The sequence below is a fragment of the Vanessa atalanta genome, chromosome 16 (genome assembly GCF_905147765.1).
Source record: "Vanessa atalanta chromosome 16, ilVanAtal1.2, whole genome shotgun sequence".
Classification (NCBI taxonomy): Eukaryota; Metazoa; Arthropoda; class Insecta; order Lepidoptera; family Nymphalidae; genus Vanessa; species Vanessa atalanta.
In genome coordinates, this window is record NC_061886.1 from 6,255,244 (window position 1) to 6,270,415 (window position 15,172).

At 33.1% G+C, this 15,172-nt stretch overlaps 1 protein-coding gene across 1 annotated transcript in view; it reads right to left on the reverse strand.

Moving 5' to 3' along the window:
• The window catches only part of LOC125070087, a 110,868-nt gene that overhangs the window by 2,714 nt on the left and 92,982 nt on the right, over window positions 1-15,172 (reverse strand). Inside the window, exons 4-10 of the mRNA XM_047679787.1 lie at window positions 2,698-2,862; window positions 1,988-2,346; window positions 1,804-1,900; window positions 1,183-1,407; window positions 888-1,009; window positions 573-777; window positions 93-243 (exon numbers count right to left, since the gene is read on the reverse strand). Of these exons, the coding sequence (XP_047535743.1) occupies window positions 93-243; window positions 573-777; window positions 888-1,009; window positions 1,183-1,407; window positions 1,804-1,900; window positions 1,988-2,346; window positions 2,698-2,862 (1,324 nt within the window). The remainder of the gene's footprint in view (window positions 1-92; window positions 244-572; window positions 778-887; window positions 1,010-1,182; window positions 1,408-1,803; window positions 1,901-1,987; window positions 2,347-2,697; window positions 2,863-15,172) is intronic.

A 15,172-nucleotide genomic window follows, 5' to 3' on the forward strand; every position in this document is an offset into this window, starting at 1 on the left:
GATAAATAATCGAATGACCAATCAAAATAAGGTGATGTGATGTCACATTTGAAGACTAAATCAATCTGTTTTTTCTACAATAAGAAACTTACTAAGCACTTGCAGCCAAGAGGGGTAAAGATCGGCAGCAAGTAAAGGCTGTGGTAACGCACGGAAGAACTCTTTAACTAGTGCTGCCAGAAGCAGAACGGGAGCTCTTTCCAGCTCAGCACAACCCTCCGCCCATGGACCCAGCGTGTCCAACTAAAACAAAGAAATTAATTTTAGTTTATTATACATACTTATTTAGGCTTCCTAGCAATAATTTACTTACCAATCGAGTTACTTAAAGTAATTGAGATTGGATTTTATGTATTTTCGATTTTCAATTTATTTTACTATATATTTGAATCCTAATATTGCTTGTAGCGGAAAAATACAGTGAATATTAACTGTACAGTTAAGTTTTAATTTTGATGAATACCAACAATTTTGGGTTATATTCCAATGAATTCAAATGTCAGTCAATAAAAATTCCTGACATACTAAATACATACAATAGATTATATAAGTAAGGTTAATGGGGGTTTTACCTTATCCCTCAGTAATCGCAGGGCCTTTGCGTTAGCGCTTCTACGGAATACACCGTGAGTCAAAGGCGCCGCGACTCGCAGGCGACGCAGAGCGTGCAATAACGCGGGAGGGGGAGTTCCATTACACAGGCGAGTGAGCGCCACGCCGAACAGCCGACCGCCGCGACGTAGCAGTCGTAGGCCACGTCCGGGGGTAGCGTTTGTGCTGTAAACATCATTAATATTGCTAGGAATTGACACATCATATAAATTTGAATAAGTTTTTTATTGGATTATAAAAGGCTAAGCGTACTATTTTTATTTTTATTTGTTTACCTTTTTAACCCCTGATTTTTCTTCCTCAATTCGAAGACCAGGCCACATGGATTATTTTTAGCGTTGACGTGTTCCAAATCGAAACCGTCTTCATTCGAAAGCGTTTGTCTTATTCTTGACATCTGAAATGATAATTATATTTGTATTTGAGTTTTTAATGCTAATAAAATTAAAATAAAGTCTAACTTACTGGCAATATTTAAACTCGGTACATTATAAGATGCTATACAAAATGATTACTCGCGTGCGTTAATACCAAAAGTCTGTGATATTTAAAAAATATCCAATCAATCACCTGAACAGCGTGAGGTCGTTCTATACCCTGAAGCGGAGCGGGAGCCGCGTCCCGTCCGGCTCGTACGCAGAGTGTAAAGTCTGCCGCAGCTCCCCACCTCCCTTCGTCGCTCTCGCCCTCCTGTTCGTGTTCCCCTTCACCCTCGCCGCCGTTTTGTAGCACGTGCAATGCTTGGCGGACCACGCAACGGGCGTTCATTTCAGGACTTATGGATACCGTTTTGCACTGAAACAAGCAGTTTAATATAAGACTAATTAAATTTAAATTATTATAAAACCATAAATGAGATATGTGCAGGTAATGACATAATTTGTCTTGTTATAATTTATTGAAAAGAGGTTTTGTAATATATGAATGTGATGGCTTAAATCTTTACATGGTCAGAACTTGCCTTCGTCGCATACTAATTAGTGCTTATTTTAATTTATTTATTTGATCTGTAAGAATCTTTTGTAACTTTCGCAACTACATTCACTTTAGAGGGCCGCCAAACGTGATACGACTAACAATTCACTCAGGATATATGGATGAGAATATCCGTGAAAGAGAAACGATTGAAAGTTTTTGTTTCGACGTGACGTTGCGGATGTAGCGAGAGTAAAACTTTTACATGATACTTACGAATTCTATTGAGCTAGTCAGATCCTTATAGAAAATCTGAACATTCGTTGACTTTGGTTCGGAAGCCAGCTGGACATTTAAGGCACTTTGTATTTTCCTGAAATAAAATAAAGCAATATATATTTCTCATCGTTAAATATTATTTTAAGGTTTAATACAGGTAGGAATTTTATTGGAAACTTACCTGTGCCAGGTATCTCTGGCAGCTTGCGTAGGATACGTAGCGAGGTAGTTTGTAACACCAGATGCAGTAGGCCATCCAATTAGAAACCCTGTGTCATCAGTTTCAGGCAACGAGAGCCATAACTCAGCCAGCCTTACACTCTCCTTGAGCTTAAAGCAGTTCGTGCCTCTAGCCTTGCCCACTAAGAGAAGGTCACTAAACAGAAATAGGTGACGATCCAACGGTGGGGAGGTCGAACCAAGTGGACAGAGTTGTACGGGAGCTTCCATTATGAAAGTGCGTGGTGACAACGAGTTGCTGTTACCGCCGCCGATACCACCAATGTCCAAACTTGGCCGCTTACGAAGACTCTTCGACTTCTGTAATATAAGAAAAAAAATTAGAATACATAGGATGCTCTTAATATTTGATTTTTTTAGTCTACTTTTATTCAAGCTTAAATATTTTTCGTTTACTCCATTATCGACATAAATATAAATAGGTTTTAATGAGATTTTAATTGGAAATTTAAGTAAAGCCTTGTTGTTTCTTTAGGAGTATTCGATTGCATATTATCAAGTTCAATAAGATGTATGACATACGGGCTACAAATAATACAAAATTCTAATTTAGATAACATAGTACAGCATTCTGTTACATCCTAATGAACATTTATTTTTATTTGAGTAAGACTCCAACTGTTGAATTGTTTAACGAATTCGAAATGTTACCTGCGCATGGTGAGAAGCGAGAGCGGCGGGTGCGTCAGCGTCGTGCAGAGCGAGGTAGTCGTGCGGAAAGAGGTCTTGCACGCGTTCCAGGTCAGAAAGACGAGCCGCGCGCCGTCTCGCGCAACCGCCGCCCACGAGACGCTCATACTGCGCTAAACGCTCAATCTAAAACAAAAAAAAAAAAAACAAATCAATCAACAATGATGTTTAATTATATGTTACTAAAAAAATATTTAAATATGATTTCTAAACCTAAAAATTTAATAAACATCAACAAGTTCTATATAAAAGGAAAACAACTTCAATATAATAATCTTATAGAGACAATTTATGTCGAGTTTGATATATTTCAAGTCGAGATAATTTGCTAAGTTACTTGCACTAGGAAATATGTGAGTTCCAGGATTACAGCGCCAGCGGCTCAGTTTGATGTATGGTGATATTTCAACTATGCGGCTACCCGAGGCATTCGACTATTACTTCGAATTATGAGCCACTACTTACGCTCCCATGATAAATAAATTATAGCAGCTATTTGAATTAACAGATATAATGCGATAAGGAGTTGAATATGAAACTTAATTTCCGTTTAGGCTTTATGCTTCATTAGCGCGTGGTATTGTAAGGTAACGATACAAATCTATATTCTAATGGCATACGGAGTCCTGAGGGAGACTTCCCGAGCGCACGACGCTCTCTCAAGCGTGTCCGCGACAAAGCTACTGTATTATAACACGGCACAGACCGTGAGAGTTCTTACTATTCATTGTATGCACCTACAGTTGTAAATTATCTACCGATACGCCTTTAAAGAGCGCTTCAGTATTTATAGATAATATATTAAATAAAGCATTTTATGTGAATACGTTATTCAACATAACTATCTCGATAAACTTGAGAAAAATTCTTGGAACTTTACAGGAAAAACAGGTATATACTAAAGTAGTACTACAGAAACCACTAAATCCACAAAGTGCTGCTCATTGAATCGCGAAATAGCTAACGTTGACCTGTGACTAATGAAAGACATCAACGGGCTTACCGACGTTATTATTCCTTCTGAGAACGCTCAACATTCCGCTTATCATCGTCGTAATAAATTATTGTACTTTGGAGATGATTTGTGAACATTTTGATAATTTAGAATATGTTAGCGAGAATAGATTAAGTTCGTCTTACTTAAATGATTGGATTGTGAATTACATCAGAGGCACTTAACGGTTTAAATTCTTTAGAACTTCTGTTAAGGCAGAATCGTATTTAAATTTTAATCGTTCATGAAAAATAATAGAGAAATAAAAAAAATCTGTCTTATCTTTTGTAACCAATGGTATTCAATAATAATAATTTTAAACTGTTCTACTTATATAAAAACTTAAATGGACGCTATCAATCAAAATTCTTTCGCTTATAATACCTCACCATTTTTCCGATGGATTGACTTCTGACAGCTTGCAAAAAACTAAAAGCGTTATTAATGCTAAGGATAAAGTGCGGGCACATGACATGGAGTTATTGTGTTGTAAGTAATTGTACATATGTCAGTGTATAGTCACGAAATCAGGAGCTCTAATTTATTTATGTACAAGGTTCAAAATGCAAGTTAAATTTCTATTTATTATGTCGCCTATCGTATGACCGCGATCAGATGTTGAGAATCTTATACGAATGGACAAGCCCGTTACATGATCCAATTTGTGGCGATTACATCAACACACATGATAAGTATGTTAGTTTTTTTTGATAACGACTAATTTACGATCATTATCAATATTGAGCCATGTTTGCTCGTGATATATTATGATTGCCTTAGAACTAGTACGCTTTCTTTGATTACACGTATCGATACATACCGATTATGACGATCAATATACATATATATTTAAAAATAAAATCAAGAATTTAAATGTATGTTAACGTATTTAAAATTATCAGAACGTTGTCGTTATACATGTACGAAAGTGCAGGACTTTTTAATCTCACATTGTATTCGTATCGTTAAAAATACCAAAAGGATGAAAGTTCCAACGGTATGCAGTTTTTATCTCTTTTAAGCCACTTTAAAAAGAACAGATAAATGTTTTGTTTTCAAATCAACAGCTAACAAAGATTAAAGCTGACAAACAAAGGTAGGACGTTGATAAAAATTGTCTATTATAATGTACTTTTAGACAAGCTTAAATAATTTATCGATTAGAATTGTTTACTCCATAATCGACACCTGAATTTGGTTAAGTACCAAGAATTCGAAACAACACAAATAAACACGTAAAGCTTATCTTGGACGAAACATGAAACTGCACTTTCTAAGTCAAATGTTTACTTCGAAGTAAGTGGAGATGGTAACGTTAGTTTTTTAGATAACGAGCCAACTGTCCTAATATACCGAAAAAACATGCGCGTGCGCACCCGTGCTCAATGGTCATCTGCTTTCTACAAATTAGGTCTACGTGCATTTTCATCTTCTTCCAATTGATGTCAAAGCCACATAATTAATAAAAAAATACAAGAATGATCGCAGCAGAGTCCTCTATGTTATCATAAGGAATCAATGAATTGATTAAAGGTATTTAAAATATTTTGTCCTTTTGTGTGATAATTCGTTCACCATTCTGATTTACTTACTTAAATGGAAACCTTGTTCAATGTAAGAATTCCGAGAATTTTACTAGTTAAGTTTCTATATAAACGATTTAGTTTATTGGAATCTGCAAGTTATTACTGACAAGTTAATGTTGATCGGAAACTGTGAAGGTTTGCCGGTTGGGCAGGCATAAAATAATTTACTTAGACAAGCTATGTTACCTTTCACTTTCTTACACGTAACACGCATTTGAACGCGCCCTTCGAAGAACATGATTTAATTTATCTTTTTGTTGACACTATTATACGACATTGCCGAAAGGCGTGGAAAGACGAAAGTCGACGCGTTCTGAGACATCACGTAACGTTAGTTTGTTTAAGCGAAACTAATGTTTGTTATATTATGCAACGAAGCTTTTCCGTCTCAATCAGTGAATCAGTAATGTGTTTTTAAGTGGCCAATTATTCATAATTACTGCTCATAGATAATCCTTTTATCGTCAAAATATTTTAGTGGACGATTTTAAGGCTTAATCACCATGCAGGATATTCAATTTCAAGTAAGGCTATTCTCTTATTAAGTTATTGATTTTTCAAAAATTCCTGTCGCGGTTGACTCAATCGGCTATCCAGAAAAAGCATCATCTTAAAAGACCTACCATTTGTAACTAATGTTTCCAGGTTAGTCAGTTCCGTTTACAACTTCGTCATCATATCACTCACTGGTTTAAACAGAACTTCCATCCTCGGTTAACAGCTTTGTTAGAACGCGATGTTTATCCTACTTCTGGTAAATATAATTTTACCGAGTTCCCATTTATGATACTACCAAATAAATGATTTTTATTCTATTCATTCCCTTCTACTCAATCTCTACTATTATCATTTAAAAATTCTGTTTTTGTGACTAAGTATGTAATTATTGAATTGCTTAATTACAACAACATTACTGCTGTAAGTAAATTTACTGCTTGATGGTTATTAACGGTAAGCAATTCAAAGTTCAGAGCTTAACTGTTACAGGTTCGCAGAAAGCAATAATTAGGGCGTGATTCACTTGGAATGTAAGACGGCCGCCGGCAACCGGCTTCCAATTCAAACGTGGCCTACGAAGGAATTCAGCAACATTGCTTAGATAAAACTGTTAAGATTAAGCAATGATTGTTTGATTTTTTTAATAAAAAGTGGAGATACAATATAATCTGTTTTTACTACATTAAAAAATAACTTTACTTATTGATTTTTTTTTAATAAAAAAAGTAACCTAATCTGAATGCATAAATTTCATCGGCCGGTAAAATATGTATATTCTTGAACTTTTATCAGAATGACATCGCAAAAGGTCGGGACACGACGGGTCGCTGTGGCATATATTTTCGCCATTGTTGTTGATACTAAAGAACTGTAAACTTGCCAATTCATCTCCGGTGAAAACAAGCCTTTTGCGATCACTGAATGATAAAAAATTTTTGAACTAGTCCTCGATAATATTTGGGCGTGCGTTCAAAAACAAAATTATATATTATTATTCAACTAAAATTCAAATACAAATTATTTATCAAACAATTTTTTTTTGTCACAAAATATAATGCGTATGGTGACGCAGATAAATAACATGAATATAAAGTCAAGAGTAATTACGATTGTAGCTATCATAAATCATAAAGAAAGTAATGATACTCCCAAAGAAGACATCAAGCGTGGAATTCTCGATAGGGAATGATGAAGGGCTGCGGTATTTCAAAATAATGCATTCGGACTGAATCACGACGATATCGAGGCCATTGACCTTCTTACTGCACCCTCTTGTATCTCGCGACAATCGTTTTTAATAAAACAAAAAATATCAGAAATTCTTCAGCATGCATTTATTTCCTTAAAGTTTAAACAATGTTATAAATTAACATACGTTGTTACGGTATTTGATAAGAAAGAAACAACTCAATAATTGTACTAGATTAAAGAGTCCTTACGAGAACACGCTGTTATATTTCATCATCGTTTGAGATGAACAAATAAGAAGTGAAATGTACTTTGCCTCGTGTGATAGCTATGTTAATTTTACAACATACACAATAGCAGCCTCTTTGAATGCGCTAGAAGTAAGATATCAACGGGCACATGTTAATTTAGCCCACATTTGATCCTAGTTTGTACTAAGAACGTGTAATGAATGAACAAGGTTCTTGTTTTGTTTGTTCATATAAAGCTGTGGGTGATAAACTTTACAATAGTCAAATATCGGCTGAGGTATTTTATATTTATATTAGTCCATATAAATAAAAAATATCGTTCAAGCTTTTATCAATTTATAATATAAACTATTCATCTTAAATGTGTCATGTTTCTTATGCCTACAATTATATACATACTAATAATATAATATACTAATTGTCTGCTTGATTGGGACGACAGTGGTGAATTGTATTTTGACATTAGAATCGTATCGTATAGTCGGGTTTATAACCAGATGAGCTTGAACAAAAAATGCTGACAAAATGCTTCACAATAAATATACGGATAAAATTAATTTGGATGCGAAAAATATTGATAATATGTGTATTGCAAATGAGAGTTCACAAAGCAAAAATGCAAACACGATTTATCATAACAAAATAAATTGGTTAATCACCCCGGGATACGTCAGTCCGATAGGCAAAATAAAATCCATCAATTTTTAATTCAATCTCATCTTTAGTAACTATTGGTACATAGGTTAAACGGACATATCTATTGCCTAACAATTAAATGGCAAGCGTATAGAATACGCATCATTACACATTGACAAAACAAAATCATTTGAAAATATTCGTTTGAGTGACGGCACATGAAATCGGTTTATGTAATGATTAGGGTTACAATAGAGCGAGTCAATCAAGCGTTGGAGACGATTTAAATAAGTCCAAGGGAGAAAGTGCATTGCCTCGGGTTTAAGGCGACGACGTTGAAGATGATTGTATGAGGTTACAGTATGCGGTTAATTGAGGTGGCTCGGAATGATGCCCTCTAGACCCGGGACCTCACTGTTGCAGCAATAGCGGTAATACGCTGTATTCATGAACCATACTCGCTTCATTAGATAGACGATCGGATATTTCAATTTGCTTAAGTCACTAAGCTCACCGGTTATGTAAGAATACACATTAATGTTTTAAAAACTAATACGTACTGCGATCGTAACGACTTTTATTACGTGACTATTAACGATGCATTTAAAAATGTCAACGTTTATGGTTTTAGTTAGTTATGCAATAATCTTATTACTTAGATGGAAATAATTTATCGCCCGAAACCCGAATGAGCTCTTAAGAATAAAATCCCAATACCGTTAAAAATTTTGAGCGGATTTGTGTCAACTCGTGATACATTGGTCCGATACCCCTGCAGTAAATTTATTGTCTGTCAGTATAAATTTAAAACGTATTATATTGTAAGGAATTTAAACTAAAGAAGTTATTAAGCTGTTAAATTAAGAAGCCACACGGTGTATTTAAGATTTTAAACTGATTGAGCAAGAACAATTCGCTTTAATTTTATGACCTTAATGATTCCTCATACGATACTATAATATTAAATAATTCAAGATTTGTTTAATTTATTTGAAACGATGAAAATGAGTGAAGTCATCGAGAAGCAGTAAAACGGCAGTAAACTATTGGTAACTCACCGTTTCCCGCTTTCACCTTGCGCAACGTTGTTTTTCAATGATTTATTTTACATCATAGACTGACATGTGTGATGGTTAAGCTAATTTTACTCTTTTCATGCTATACGTAATATTTTATAATTTTGTATACATAAATATTCTACAAAATAAAAATAAACTTAGCCCGCTATAATCCATATAACAGCAATGTACGTAATTTTTACTTTCAGTCTAAATGTTTAATCTCTTAGTTAATACTGAGAAACAATTAATATTTGGAAGTAGATAGTTATGTTTATAACGTGCTAAAAACGAGAGATCGACAATATTAGTGATAAGGAAATTGATTCTTTATACTGTATGCAACATCTATTGTCCCACTTCTCTTTGTTACGTAAACATTTTTATCGCAGAAATATATTCACATTAGAAGTGTGTGATAAATGTGGACGTCGACGACTTACAAGTTGCGTGCTGGAAGAATGAGTGGTCACTAGTATTTCGAAACAATACATCAATAAATCATTGAACTTTTCGTTACGTAAATTATATCCATATTGTTCTAAAAACGAAGCCAAGATTTTCACGTGATGATTGACTATTATATATGTGATCGCGTTAATGCTCGGAATGACATCACAAAAGGCATTGGATGAAAGCCAAAAGAAACAAGAATATTCCGCATGAAAAATAATTTGAAACGCTTATTAATTACCTTATATAATCGATTTTATATAATTAATATTTTTTTTCCTGATGGCTTAAAATTAATTTTAATATATATAATTTATTACTACCAGTCAAAATATATATTTGTTATAGCAGCATGGCGTAATGGCAAATTTACATTAACATCATTTCAAAGACAACTTGTAACCAAATCAAGTGAAAAGGACAAGGTCTTCACCTCGAATTCTACAATTATTTAATTCGCTTAAAATTCAATAACGGTATACTTACAACTAAACCTGTTTCCATTCAAGTCCGACGTATCAAAGGTGATCTTAACTATATGTTGTAATGTTTCTGGGAAATCGTACGATTACCTAATTGTTCTAAAATAGAAACATTTCAGAGAAAACGTTACTCGTTTATGTTTATGCGAACATCGGTCGTAAGACAGGTGCATAATAATATTGTATAATATGTCAGATAGACATCGAGCTAAAAATATCATCGTATTTTTTACATTTCCAGGTGCAAAATTAACAAGGTCGCTTTTCTATACTAAAACAAGATGTTGCTATTATAAATGGATGTGGTAACTAACAGATAACATCAATTGCACCTTTAAGAGCAAGTTTACATTAATTTGTTACTTCAATTACTAAGAATAAACAAAACATAATATAAGTCAGATCATCTGGAAATTGTTTCGTAGGGAAGCTAACGCATTGTCCGTGGTTCCCGGAACATGATCCAAACACTAAATGCAGTTAACCAAGCATGATGAAACAAAAATATAACTTTGATTCTTATTCTCATAATAATACGATCTATAATTGAAGCGTATACGTTTTGCTGTCTAAATTTGGTTGATCGTACGGTGAAGAGTGACACCCACAAAATTAGCCCGCTTTGTGTGGATACGTCATTACGTCATTATATTTTGGGGTTATTTTTTGTTGCTCTCGTGTCTTTGAATATTAGTAGATACCGCAAACTAATTATATATATCGTATACAGAGATGACCTATGAAATAACATAATGATAGTTTGTCGTTATCAAACGTGTTTGATTAAAAACAACCATAGAGGCTTGGGATCAATGTTTTATTATAAGTTAGTAGTAATAGTAGTAGTTAGTTGAGAGAAGTCAGAACACGTGAATATTGATCGAAATTTGCAGGTTCAAACTCGGTCAAGCGAATTTACATGAGCCTAATTAATACGTATTTAATTATTTATAATTAATTGGTATCTCAGCGGTGCAGGAAAATATCGTGAGGCAATTTGCATAGGTAGGATGATATTCTGACACGTGTATATTTAACACCCTGTATCCTCCTCCAAAGGAGAAGAAGCTTTAACACTGAAATATTCCACTGCTCAGCAATGTCTTAGAAGATTTAAGAAGCTTATTTCAACAAAGTGTTTTATTTAATTCAGAAATTCATCCAACATGTGCTAGTTTCCTCGATGGACACGAGATGAATTAAAGCGATAATTTAAGTTAATTAAATAAATGTACCCGCAGCAATGAGGCATTCGTTTTGGGCATCAAATTAAAGTTAATTTACGATATTCGATTAATCCATTTTGTTTGACTTAGTTAACGCGTGACTCAGAAGTTCCTTTGACATTGACATATTTTGTAGGAATGTGTTTATGCATATTAACTTCGATGAATCCACGACAGTCATCTTGAGTATTAGTAAGTATTTAATACATATTTTATTGTAATAATAAAAAAGGCAGATTAGACTATTACAATATTTATTCTAATATTAGTTTAATGTTTCAATGGTGAATCAGATATTTGGAAATTAACTTAACATAAAAATTAACATTCCTGGGAATTCAATTTTAGAAGACAATATGGTGGTCCAAAAAAAAAGGGGCTTTATTAAATTTGTCACGTACATAACTTTAAATTTCTACATCCTTTTCGGGACATCGATTTTTTTTTTACAGAATTTTAACTAACTTTAAAGAATTCCTATCGACTTTTGTTCAGTCTCTCTTTTGTGAGACTTGTAAACAATTCGACAATCAAAAGGGATATGGACAACACAAAAGTGCAGTCACCGCTGGACATCAATTAATGACTTTGAAACGTGGTAGCTTTAATACTTTTAAATAAGCGCCTGAATAAATTATTCCTCATGTTGTCTTAAAACAAGCAAGACCAATCTTGTCTTTAAAGCGGTTACATTATTTTTATTTGGTGTTAGGGTTTTATGCAAGTGGTCTGGGTAGGTTATTATTACATATTCTACCGCCGAACAACAATATAGTATTTTTGTGGTTATTTTTACATAACATCCTAATTCCATAGGTTGGTACGGCATTGGCGACGTGAGGAATGATTAATATGTCTCTGGGTGACCACTTACCATAAGGTGGCCCAAGTGGCCATTCTACCTTCCTATTATATAAAAAAGAGATAATAGTAAAAAGTAATGATTTTTATCATTAAATTTGTCACGTACTAAGTCTAGTTAAAATATTATTTTTCGTTACCAACATTTATGATAGATATTCGTGCCTTATCGTAGAAAACACTTCTCTAGATATTATAAATCTAGATAAAAACTAGATTTCTCGTGTGTCCTCGATCTTTAAAATAGGACCGAACTGGAGAAGTGTGATTTAACATAATGTGCAGAAATATCATTGCAAATAATTCCGCTTAACGTCGTGCGTTCGCGTTTTCAGTAACGCTACTTCCTACGTGATTTCATTATATTTTTGCGTTGTGTGGGAACCGATTGAGATGCACAATGATGTCGGGTGTATTAGAACTCGTCGATCAAGAATGCACCCAGAAACGTTGTTCCTTGAACATAGAACAATGGTTAGTAATTTTGTAATGTCTTCTTATTACTTGCCACGCATCAGCATGACGCAAGCTCAAACGTACACATTATTTCCATGTACCTACGTCTAAGCTCATTATTCATACAAAGCTAGGCAATTTTAAATATAATCTCGTACGCGTTTGAATTCGCTAAATGACTATATTGTTTTAGCAGACGTTCTATTTAAATATAATGGATTTTGTATTAATATGTACAAGTGTTGTACTGGTTTGGTATGAGTGAATTGTTCGAGTTTATCGAGTTAAGTACAACAATTTAATATCATTGTAGGTACTCATAAGCCATTCTGATGGGCATTACAATTATGCACAGGTGCATTAGTAATTAAATTAGTAATTGTTTATAGTTAACATATATATATATATAGATATGTGTACGTCATTAATAAGTATATAACTCGGCCATAAAAGATCAAAAAGGAACACAGGTAGTAAACTGACTGTGTAGATAGGGATGAAAAAAATATAACAAATAATAATAATGAATTATCGCTCTAAGCAGTTTTTAATAACAAAAATTAAACGTCTGCCCATAAAGATGAAATATAAAGGATAAAATTTAAAGGCTTCCTGTTATTAAAAATCAATATAGAAAGCAATTAAAATACCGTGTTAACTAGGATACGCTATCCCATCGTTACAGTCGTCGTTTAAAATGAGAATTTAATGCTCGATTAATAAAAGGAATAAGCTTTAATGTTTTATAATTCATTAATCTTTGCTTTATCTTTATTACCAAATTCGTTTTTATTTTCCTTTTTTAATCCTGAATTTTAGGGGTATTAAATATACGACTTTGACATTACTAGTAAAATACATAATATGCTCCATGTGACGACTGTTAGTTAAATGAATATCTGTTAGGTACTCTTTCAGTTATAAGAAGATTATGGAAATAATATCTACAAAAAATATAGTCTCATTAATGTTTTCTGTGTTAATATAATGAGACTTTACTTTATAATATATTAGTTATTCATTAGTGAGTAATGCTGCAACTCGCAGTCTTCGTGAATGTTTATAATATAATCTTTAAAATTCTAAATAATGCAGTCACGTTTAGAATACTCAAATTGAATACTGATTGCTGGAATGATTTCATGACCAACTAGTTAAAGAAACATGTTATAAAATCTGTGGATAAAAAAATGTAATCACTTTGAATCAAAACTAACAACTTGTACAAGTCCCACAGTTGGGCAAAGGCTTAAGGGTAAGGTTTAGGGCTTCACCACGTTGCTACAATGCGAGTTTGTGGATACACACGTGGCCTAATTTCACCTCGTGTCGGTTTAGTCACGATGTTTTCTTTTAAGTGCAAAAAAAATTATAAACACCAAATAAGTTCATGAAAACTCAAAGATGTTTTCCCAGAGTTCAAACCCGCAATCTGTGTTTAAAATTCAAGTGATGAACCATTAGTCCACTTTTGCTTTTAATCAAAGTAAATATACATAGGAATTAAAATATTTGTATTTTTAATTTTCCTATTTTTTCAGATTATATAATATAATTTTTGAGTAGATTAAGAAAATATATATATTTTTTCAATTTAATTTAATGAATCGTTATAATTTTATCTGAACATGACTATGGAACGAAAATAAAATTAATTTTATTTTTGTATACATATCTCACTGACATAAATATTTATTATTAAATATTTTAAAACGCAAATACGATTTACATATTAACTTTTAAATGATGAATCAAATGTATAGAGAAAATTAGGTTATGATAGATCTAGTTCGGAGTAATTACGAAGCAATTACGAAAGCAAAATCAATCAATCGAATCTTCCGATGCGAAGCGAGGCTTGGTTGTGTAACATGTATCGTAAATAATTGTGATAAAACACGCATCCCTATTATTATCCCATTTTGCCCCTGGAGTATTCCGTCTATTCATTAAGCAATTACCGCTTCAAAAATCAGGTAAAAAGAGGTTGTTTTGTTTATATTTCTAGTGGCGCTTTGTTGTTGTAAACTACATTGTTTATAAAACAGATTTATCTTAAACCTATCTTTACATAGGTTAAGAAGAAAACCACTATCGAGTTCCGAGAAAGGATATACTTGCATATGTCGCATTTACGTACAATTTAAAATCTCCCAACTTTCATTTTGTTTTGTTTTTTTCGAATGAATAATAAAATAAATACATAATAATATATTTTATTATGTAATAAATATTCTGCGAAAACTCTTTCTTTTATTAGGCGACTTGATTTGATTATGATCATAAATAATAAATCTCTAGTTCGTAGAAGAAGCCCAATGATATCAAATCTCAGTAACAGTAGATGTTTGTGTTGTTTATTGCAAGTAATGTAAGCATAGCACTTTACACTTCAACATAAGTACATACGCTATTTTATCTTGGGAACCTGAAGCCGACGTGTTCAGTTTTATTAGAAGAGAACATGATCCCAACCATATCATTAAAAGACAATAAGCCCTATAATAACAGACCCCGTATGCACGGGCGGACTCTAACGATACATTTCTTTGAATATTATAAGTTGCATTATGAATTTATAACGAGGAATACAAGGAAAACGTGTATTTTAGTCATTTGCTAATTATCTATTATTTCAATATTAAATAATATTTTTATTTATTTTTTAAAATTTGGTATAAAACTTTTATAATAAAAACCTTCGGCAAGGGAAGGTCAAGTCAAGGCAGACGTGCTATGACACTTAA